Raw genomic sequence first — 10,383 nt, 5'->3', positions numbered from 1 at the left:
TTTGCTAAGATTTCCTTGAGGAGTTTTGCATCCATATTCATCAGTGATATTGACCTGTAGTTTTCTTCTTTTTTAGGTGTGTCTTTGTCTGGTTTTTGTATAAGGGTAACACTGGCCTCATACAGGAGATTTGGAAGAATTCCTCCCCTCTTTATCTATTTTTGGAATCTTTTGAGTGGGATTAGGTATTATCTCTTCTTTAAATGTTTGTCATAATTGAGCGATGAAGTCATCAAGTCCCGAGATTTTATTTGCTGGGAGACCTTTTATTACGGCTTCATTCTCACTACTTGTTACTAATCTGTTCAGGTTTTCAATTTCTTCCTCATTCAATGAAGGTTGTATGTATCTCTAAATTTATCCATTTCTTCCAGATATTTTGATTTATTGGCATTTAGTTGCTCCTAGTAGCCTCTAATGATCCTTTGATTTTCTGCACTATTGGTTGTAATATTTCCATTTTTCTCTCTGATTTTATTTACTTTGATCTTCTTCCTTTTTTTCTTAGTCTGGTTAAAGGTTTGTAGATGTCTTTTATCTTTTTAAAAAACAACTTTTCATTTGATCTATCTTTTGTATTGTTTTCTTTATTTCAATTTTATATATTGACGTTTTGATCTTTCTGTTTTTTTTTTTTTTACTGTGTTTGGGTTTGAGTTGCTCTTGCTTTTCTATTTTTTAAAAGACGTTCCTAGGATGTTTACTTTATGTTTGTCTACTTTTTTAAAGTAAGCGCTTATAGCTACAAACTTTCCTCTTTGTACTGCTTTCACTGTATTTCATAGGTTTTCATATGCTTTGTTTTCTTTATCATTTCTTTCAATAAATTTTAAAAATTTTTATGGCTTTATTAACCCATTTTGGAGCATATGGTTCAATTTGGGAGCACATTGTTTAATTAGGGAGCATATTGTTTAATTTCCATGTGTTTGCATAGTTTTCCAAAATTCCTCTTATTATTTTAGCTTTCTTCCATTATGATCAGAGAGGGTACTTGATATCTTTTCAATTAAAAAATGACTAGTTTTCTGGTCTACTGTATGGTCTATCCTTGAGACTGATCCATATATTCAGGAAAAGACTGTGTACTCTACAGCCATTGGATGAAGTGTTCTGTCAATATCCATTATGTCCATTTGGTCTGTCATGTACATTTACTCTAAGATTTCATTGTTAATTTTCTGTCTGGAAGATCTGTCCAATGCTGAGGGTGGGATGTTAAAGTCTCCAGCATTTACTATATTGGGTCTATCTCTCTGTTTAGCTCTAATAATGTTTGCTTGATGTATCTGGGTGCTCCCGTGTTGGGTGCATATATATGTATGTTTATAACCCTACAAAGGGTGCAGCCACGTTGTCCCTGTCACTGCCTCAGCTCAGCACAGCTGCCTCCTCCCTCAGGGTTTTTGACGCTCTCAGGATGTGAGTTTCCACACTGTGTCTCTCGCACAGTAATACACGGCAGTGTCCTCAGCCTTTAGGCTGCTGATCTGCAGATATGCCGTGCTGACAGAGGTGTCCATGGAGAAGGCAAACCGCTCTTTGAAGCCCTGGGCATATGTTGGGTTCCCAGTGTTGGTGTTGATCCATCCTATCCACTCAAGCCCTTGTCCAGGGGCCTGTCTTGCCCAATTCATAGCATAGCTAGTGAAGGTGTATCCAGAAGCCTTGCAGGAAACCTTCACTGAGGCCCCAGGCTTCTTCACCTCAGCCCCAGACTGCACCAGCTGCACCTGGGAGTGGGCACCTGTGGAGAGGAGATGGGAGTGCGTGAAGTCTCACTTGACTGTGGTGGATTCTCCCTCAGCCCAGTGACTGGGGAGTCCCTTACCTGTTGCTGCTGCCACCAGGAAGAGGATCCTCCAGGTCCAGTCCATGGTGTGGAGCTGTGGTCTACGGGCTTCTTCTGAGGAGGGGTGTGGTTGTTGGGTGATGCTCTCAGGGCCCAAAGATAGCTATATTTACCTCAGTTATTTGCATATTCATGAGTGATCCTATTTCATACCTGATATTGCATGAGAAAGAGCGGAGAGACGACACACGGAGGATGCTAAGGGTTCAAGCTGTAATCCCCTTAGAGGCCATGTGAGCCCTGCCATATCCCTAAGCTCTATGTTGACAGAGCTTCTCTCATTGGGTAACAATTTTCCCTAGAAGAGGACTTCACTGGGAACCCACACTTGCATGGCTCAGAAGTAATATAAGCATTTCTAGGCTTTAATACATGCATGTATTATTTGGAGGATGAGTGTGTTTCTCCAAAAGTTGCACTTATTTATATAAAAGAAAAGCTTCCTTAACCTCCAGCTGCATACTATTACGATATCTAGCAGGGTTAGAAATCTCCAGTGTAAAAGTGGTTCTCATTACAACATCAAGTTTGATAAATGCTCGCAATTGAATAGGATATTTATAGAATGTCCAGTTGTCAAATACGTATTTTAGATTTTTTAAAGAATGACACAGATCTTGAGAGAAATCCCTCCCCAGCCTCCTGCACACCTGCTCTGGGGCTGGAGCCTGTGCTGGGTGGGCCTTGAGCGCCCCCTGCAGCCCAGCTCCCAGAGCATTTTCCCCCCAGTGTGAAGTGGCTGTGTCCCGGCTCAGAATGCTCCTTTAGTGTCACGTGACACCATGTGCTGCTGACACCATCTCTTACAATACTAAACTGGCTGTAGGAAAGCCAGTGAACTCTGCAGAAACACCCTAAGCAAGGATTCTATGAAACCACCAGGGAGCCCCTTCTCTGGAGCTCCGAAGCACTGGGTCAGTCCACACTCACAGTGAGTCCAGGAGCGCCCAGGGCCTTCGGGAGAACACCTGATCTCTTGTCGGTTCCTTTGGATGAACATCTCATCAGATAATTTCTAAACCCGCCCACTCCACAACTCCTAATCTACACACACACACACACACACACACACACACGCAGAGTGCCTAGAGTCCCCACAGTAATGGGAGGGAAATGTGCCTTAGGCCCTGTGTCTAGCGCATTGGTTGTGCACCCACAGTGCCCCTAGGCCTGGGGATACGCCCTTGTGAACAGAGCGACAGCAAACACTTTACACCTGGAGATGGGGCCCTGCACACACTGTGGCTTCCCTGTTCTCCCAGGACCTGGGATCCTGCAAATGCCTCTGAGAAGCACCCAGGGTCCCCCTGGGAGGGTCAGCCACAGCCCAGCCTGCACCAAGTCGGTGCAGCCTGCACTGAGCCACTGACCTGTGGGGAGAGTCACAGCAGACCCACAGCCCAGCCAGCCCCATAGCCCAGCCAGCCCCACTCCCAGAGGCACATCAAGGAAGGGAGCAGAACCCTGGCGACTATTGATGGGGATCTTCTCAGGAGCAGACACAGGCACTGATCAGGAACAGGGGACCTGGGAAGGTGAGTAGCTGGTCAGGGTTTCTGAGGACCAGTGTCTGTGATGGGACCCGCCTGTCCCTTCTCTTATGGGGTATCTCTCCTGGGGATCCTGTCGCTGTCTTATTTGTGCAGGCCCACTCTGTGGGACTTGTCTTTATAAATCTCAAATCTTGGGAACAGGAGAGCTGTGCTTCAAAAGCCCCCATAGAGAAGACACATTCCCATCCTGCTGTGATTGAAACAGCTCCATCCTGGGCATGGGGAGGGCTCATGTGTCCCCCCACTGGGATGAACAGCAGCAGCTGCATGTGAGCTGAGGAGGACTCAAGGATGCTTCCCAGCACTTCCCCCAAGAAGGAAATTTTTGTGATTACCCCATATCCCGGCTGGCCCTGTGACTTGCTTCTTTCAAATTTCTTGGCCTAGAAAGTGCAGGCATCAGCTGTCACTGTCACCACTGTTGTGACGCTGTACACACCACCAGGGCAGGATCCTGGGGATGGAGCTGAGGACAGACACTAGCTAGGTGAACCCATTGAAAACTTGGGGACCTGCTGGGGTTCCCACTCCTGGAAGCACAGATCCTAGAGGGTTTGGAGGAAGAAGTCACCATCAGTGACTCAGGAGCTGCTGCTCTGCAGGTCACCTGATTGGCAGGTAGCAGTGGCAGGTGAGTGTGGTTCATCCTTACAGGGACACGAGGCTTCGACCTGCCCCTCCTCACCAGGAAGGAAACTGGCTTTGTTCTTCCTGGTCTCCCCGGCTGTCTGGGCATCCTCTCTTCCTGACCGCCTGCTATGGCCCTCAGGCCTGTGATGCATGGACAAAGGCACTTTCTACTCCAATCGTTCATTCCCCAAGCCAGCTCCCTCTAGAAAATGCATGATGTCTTCCTGGTTCTGTGTCCCTGGCTGAACAAGAATGGACACTCATGGGTATACCAAAGCGTCAAAGTGGAGGAGAGGAATCTTGGCAAAGATCACTCAGGAAAGAGAAATAAATTAGTTTGTGTACAATGAGAAGGTGTGGAGCATGTCTGGAGGCTGCAGGAGCCAGATGCTTCAAGTGTTTTTAGTGACCTTGGTGGATCACCTGAGGTCAGGAGTTCAAGACCAGCCTGGGCAACATGGTGAAACCATGTCTCTACTAAAAATAGGAAAAAAAAATAGCTGGGCGCGGTTGTGCATGCCTATAATCCCAGCTACTTGGGAGGCTGAGGCAGGAGAATTGCTTGAGCCTGGGAGGCAGAGGTTGCAGTGAGCTGAGATTGTGCCACTGCACTCCAGCCTGGGTGACAGAGTGAGATTCCATCTCAAACAACAGCAACAGCAACAGCAACAACAACAACAACAACAAGAAGACAGTAGGGATACATCTGAGCAATGTGTCCTTAGGCAATTTGTCATTATGCAACAATCATAGAGTGTGCTTACACAAACTTACACGAAATATCCTCTACATCCAGGCTGTGTGGGATAGCATAGTGCCCCTAGGTAACAGATCTGTACAAATGTTACTGTACTGAATATTGTGAGTAGCCGAATCACTATGGTAGGTATTTATACATACGAATGTACCTATACATGGAAAAAATGCAGTGAAAATACAGTATTATAATCTAATGGGACCTTTGTCTTATATGTGGTCTGTTGCTCAATGGAATGTCATGATGTGCACGATTCTATTCAAGTTGCTGAAAATAAAAACAAAGCCAAAAAACTGCTAACTAAAAATGTTACATGGATTAAAGCTTTTCTTCAGTAATGCAGGATGTTTGAGAAGTTTCCCAAAAAGCAAAAAGTGAACAAGTTCATCACCACTAGACTGGCCTTAGAGGAATGTCAAGTGTCTCTGGTAGGTTCCCGGAATAATGAAGTAGCTGCATCTGCTCCACTCTGACAGCTGTCTTTTGATAGATTTGTGTAGATTTATTTTCATTTCTCCTATGTTATTTCCTTCTATAAATTCCTTCACCCTTCCCTTCATAATTCTGTCTATTAATGCAACTCATATTTAGCTGAACATGCTGGGGTCATTGGAATAAATTTCTATCTTTCTTCCACCAAATCTAATGAGCTGTGTCCAGGGGTGTCCATCTCTGTTTTTTTTTCTTACATTCCCATGGGATAATTTCCTTGTTCCTATATGAGTCCAGCCCTCATTTTCATGTACCATCCAACCTTCACGCACCCAGGAACAGCTTCAGGAAATGTAAGCTGCCAGCTGCCCCATCAGCCTCCACCTGCACACTGATCATTCCTTCAGGTTTCACACATGCTGGAGGGCTTTCCACTGAGAAGGGCATTTCACATCCACTCCCAATACAGTTCTGGGATCCTGTATACCTCCCAGATACAGGTACATATTCTTCCCCTTTGTTGTTAATTTTGTTTCATTTATTTAAAATTCACTTGGACATCTCCAATGATAGAAGTGACCGGCCTGCCCATCCCATTTTCTGTCCACTGCCTGAAAAAGCCATCTGTCAGGGTAATCACCCTAGTGTGCTGTGCTGAGGGGCCATCTGAACATACACTAACACCAGGTGTGTGAGTTATTAGAGGAGGCCCGGGGTCAGCAGGTGTCTGTGCCCCACAGGACACAGGTCTCTCCTGCAGTAGAGATGGCATGACCTGGAATCGCACATGTGCATGACCAGTGGTCTCAGCAGGGCACCTGAGACCAGCTTCAGACAATTCCTGTGTAACCTGCCCTGGGTGCCCGCAGAGGACAGATGCGTGACAAGGGTGTAAGGGAATGATGTGGGTTGGGGGAATTGATGCTCCATCTTTACTGAGGCTCTGCTCGGCACCTGGACCTTATGGAAGACTAAGAAGAACAAGAGTCCAGCCCTAAATAGCTCCTGGTTTAGGGTCAGCTTTAGTGGGATTTTAGAGAGTAGAAGACACGGGGATGATGCTGGAGTGGTTTTCTGTGGGATACTTGGGGGGCAGCAGAAGGTGGGCAGGGATCAGGACTCCATCTGGCTGGTTCTCATTATCTACATGGATTCTCATACTGGAAAGTGAGAGACATGACCTAGAACACAGCCCGCAGGGCTGATCTCAGAGATGCCTGCTAAGTGAATGACTCAGCGGAAATATGGTGGGGTTTTCATCTTGGATCTATTTTTCTTTATGAAAATAATTTGAGAGATGTGTCCAGCCTTGATGGGCTGCTTCTCCCTCCAGGAGACGGAGCTAACACAATTGAATCTCTGAATCTACTTGGCTTTCCGTCAGAAGATACCACAGACTAGGTTGTTTCAAATAACAAATACTAATTTTCTTATTGTTCTGGAGTCTCGACGTCCATGATCTAGATGCAGAAAGGGTTAGTTTTTTGAGGCCTCTTCCAGGCTTCCAAAGGGCCACCTTCTCATGCAGTGCATCCCCACATGGCCTCTCCTCTGTGTGCATGTGGAGAGAGAGAAAGAGGTCTCTGATGTCTTCCACTTCTCATAAGGACAAGAGTCCTACTGGATTAGGGTCCCACATTTATGGCCACAGTTAACTTATTTGCCCTCTTAAAATCCCTCTCTCCAATACAGAGCCACAGGGATTGGGGTTTCATCACATGAATTTAAGAGCAGGACAGGATGCAGTAGATGACGCCAATCAAGGGATAGTGAGAAGCCTTAGAATATTTTGCTTATCAAGAAGGTAAAATGGGCCTTGTGGGAATTTGTTGAAAAAAGGGTGCCAGTGACTGTTAAAAGCTTAATGGTAAACAGAGAAATTTCTCCCTTCTTTCTTGCCTGCAGCGAGGATGTGAGGAAGCAGAACCACAGATAATAAAGAGGAGCCCTGGGGACATCTGAGTGCCGGCGAGGAGGGAGATCACTGAGCTGATGAGGAAGCCCCGCCCTCCCTGCACCTGCTCCTGACCCGGCCTCCTGCTCTGTGGGCCCCGCGCGCCCCCTGCTGGTCCTGAGCAGCACCTGCGCCCGCGCCCTCCGCCTCCCTGCAGGAAGGTTTGTGTCTGGGCTCACACCCACCTCCCCTCACTGTGTCTCTCGCACAGTAATACACGGCCGTGTCCGCGTCGGTCACAGAGCTCAGCTTCAGGGAGAACTGGTTCTTGGACGTGTCTACTGACATGGTGACCCGACTCTTGAGGGACGGGTTGAGGTACTTGCTCCCACTACTATCGATGTGCCCAATCCACTCCAGCCCCTTCCCTGGGGGCTGGCGGATCCAGCTCCACCAGTAACCACTGCTGATGGAGTAACCAGAGACAGCGCAGGTGAGGGACAGGGTCTCCGAAGGCTTCACCAGTCCTGGGCCCGACTCCTGCAGCTGCACCTGGGACAGGACCCCTGTGAACAGAGAGAACAACAGTGAGCCCTGGGATCAGAGGCACCTCTCATATCTTCATGTCTGCAGCCTTGAGACACTCACATCTGGGAGCTGCCACCAGGAGGAGGAAGAACCACAGGTGTTTCATGTTCTTGTGCAGGAGGTCCAGGACTCTCAGAAAGCATTTCCCATGTGAGCTGGACCCTGAATTTAAGGAAATGTGTGGTGGTTTCCTGTGGGTGCCTAAGTGAGATTTGCATGTGGGTGGTGCCTCTGTATGGAGAGGTGAAAAGGGATGAGGGAGGCCCCAGTCTTTCGGGCTCACCCTGCGAGGAGGATGCTGGCTTTGCCCTTTGAGAACTCAGTTCTCTTCCTGGAGCCTCAACTAGCCGTGTCCTGGCTCCTCTTTTCCCAGGTGAGGAAGCAGATTGGAACAGCAGCTTAACGTAATAATCATGTGAGTTCAGACACACCAGGATTCACTTAATGTAATTTATAGTTCAGGACATCCGTCATGTTTAGAGGGAATCTCTCTGTTCTAGGGAGTGGGCCATTTTTAAAAAATTTTAAATTAAAATAAATTTTTTAGATGAAATTTTGCTCCTTTGCCCAGGCTAGAGTGCAGTGGCCCGATCTCGTCTCACTGCAACCTCCGCCTCCTGGGTTCAAGTGATTCTCCTGCCTCGGCCTCCCGAGTAGCTGGGAGTACAGGCGCGCACAACCACCCCCGTCTAATTTTTGTATTTTTAGTAGAGATAAGGTTTCACCATGTTGGCCAAGCTAGTCTCAACGTCCCGACCTCAGGTGATCCACCCGCCTTGGCCTCCCAAAGTGCTGGGATTACAGGCCTGAGCCACCGTTTTAACTAAGGCACTGGGAGCTGCCCTCTGAGACCTTTTGAGTCCCAGAATTCTTTCTGAGACCTTAGGAAAAACTTGTGGGACATATCTTCATCATTCTCAATGTGTGACCCTGAGGATGTGTCCTGACCTCTGTATACTTCTGTGTGAAAGAGTAGATTGTGAATTGCAGTGACAATTTCATATGTAAACTCTATAATAGGTCAGCACTGGAGGATATTCTCATCACCAAGATTACTGCAGTTACCTTTCCTGGAAACCGGAGAGGAACTCTGTGAGCCCTCACCTCTGAGTGCACAAGGAACCCTGGTCCTGTCTGACAGATCTCACGTGTGACATGGGGGAAAACAGATACATTCAAATCCAGTGTTTTCACCCATATATTGACCAATCTAGCGTGATCTAGCTGTCTCCGAAAAGCCTTTTCCTTCATTGAATTGTATGAACATACCCTCGGGTATGGGGTATTGCAATGTGGGTATTTGGTATTTGTTTAGTGAATTATGTAATTAATAGGCTACCTTCATGAATGTGTGTAACAGTAGAGTTATCAGAAGTTGGATGAGTCATATTATCAGGACAAACCTGGACTCTCTTCTTGGGAACTGGACAAGTGGCCAATCTTCTGTGGGAAAGCAAAGGGGAAGAGACAGATCCAACATCCAGAAGCAGGGTAGCTCCTCACTTACCAGCTGGTGTCTGAGCCTTTTGTTTGAACAGACCTACCTTCACCTTCAGGGAAATGATGAACTTGGTATGAAATTGAGATTAATTTTCACTTACAGAGAAGAAAATGTCATAGGCATGTATATGTCTATGTGGGTGTGTACGGGTTTCTAGGATGTGCTCATACACAGAAAGGAAGCAATTATATTTGCTGGAAAGAGAACGGAAGAGCTTCTGAATTTGTAGGTGTTGTTAACCAAAAATGTGTCATGTTACTGCATCATGTTATAGTGCTGGCGGTAAAACCTCCCAACATTGTCATGGAGACAAATGCAAAGAAATAAAGACTCAAATCAGATGCCTTTGATCTGTAATGAACGGACCAAGAGAAATCAACCATTATGGAAAGAGTGATAGTTAAATGTAGCAGTAAATTCCACTCTGAGGTGAGAGGCAAGTTCCATCTGACCGCTCATTTTCATGTCTGCGAAGACTTCAGAGCACAGACTAAGAGCAGAGAGTGAACTTAGGGCAAGTGGGGGCCAGATGTTTGAGGAGGATAGAGAGTGAGCTGGAATCCTTGTGAGCCATTCAGAGAAGCAGCAGTGTGCAAGGGTGTACTGAGTCCTCCTGAGTTAACAGGTGCTGAATAGATACCAGTTTCACTGCCCTCATTTTGATTTATCCTCAAGACTCTATTGGATTTCTAGATTTGAACACTGGAAATGTTGATGAAACTCAACATGACTAGGAATATTTCTGGGAAGATTTATGTAATGATGTGAGTGTATTTAAAATTAGGTTATGAAAATTTCATTATCTAAAGTGTTGGTGTCAGTATCTATTAATTTGTTCCTTTTTTCTTAGAGACAGGGTCTTGCTCTGTCTCTCAGGCTGGAATGCAGTGTCATCTATGAATTTTATAGTATTAAAAATGATCACCCTGATTAATGTTACCGTATTATCCCCTTGAGGGATTTTGCTCCATGTGTGCCTGTGACATAGTTCTAGTCACAGATGCAGGAGAGGTGGTCTGTTGAGGCAATTCTTCCTCCTCAGAGGAGAATATAAACGATCATCTCCTCGCCTTGCTTATTCCATTTTCAGAATTGCACACGACCTTTGGGAATGCTGTCGCCATGTCTTACAGGGTGGGAGTCGACTGTGGCATGAAGGTGGAATGGAGGTGTGTA

At 46.3% G+C, this 10,383-nt stretch overlaps 2 gene segments (V, D, J or C); both read right to left on the bottom strand.

Annotated features, from left to right (window-relative positions):
* Positions 1-1,415: 1,415 nt before the first annotated feature.
* LOC116484576 (immunoglobulin heavy variable 7-4-1-like) lies at positions 1,416-1,917 on the bottom strand. The segment is given in 2 exon segments: positions 1,416-1,747; positions 1,832-1,917. Coding segments are annotated over 2 exon segments (378 nt in total).
* Positions 1,918-3,788: 1,871 nt separating this feature from the next.
* LOC116484574 (immunoglobulin heavy variable 4-38-2-like) lies at positions 3,789-7,866 on the bottom strand. The segment is given in 3 exon segments: positions 3,789-3,859; positions 7,307-7,684; positions 7,767-7,866. Coding segments are annotated over 3 exon segments (495 nt in total).
* Between the last annotated feature and the right edge of the window lie 2,517 nt (positions 7,867-10,383).

The sequence above is a fragment of the Hylobates moloch genome, unplaced genomic scaffold, assembly GCF_009828535.3.
Source record: "Hylobates moloch isolate HMO894 unplaced genomic scaffold, HMol_V3 SCAFFOLD_16, whole genome shotgun sequence".
NCBI classification, from domain to species: Eukaryota; Metazoa; Chordata; class Mammalia; order Primates; family Hylobatidae; genus Hylobates; species Hylobates moloch.
Note: the sequence above shows the minus strand (reverse complement) of the source record. Positions and strands in the feature narration are given on the sequence as shown.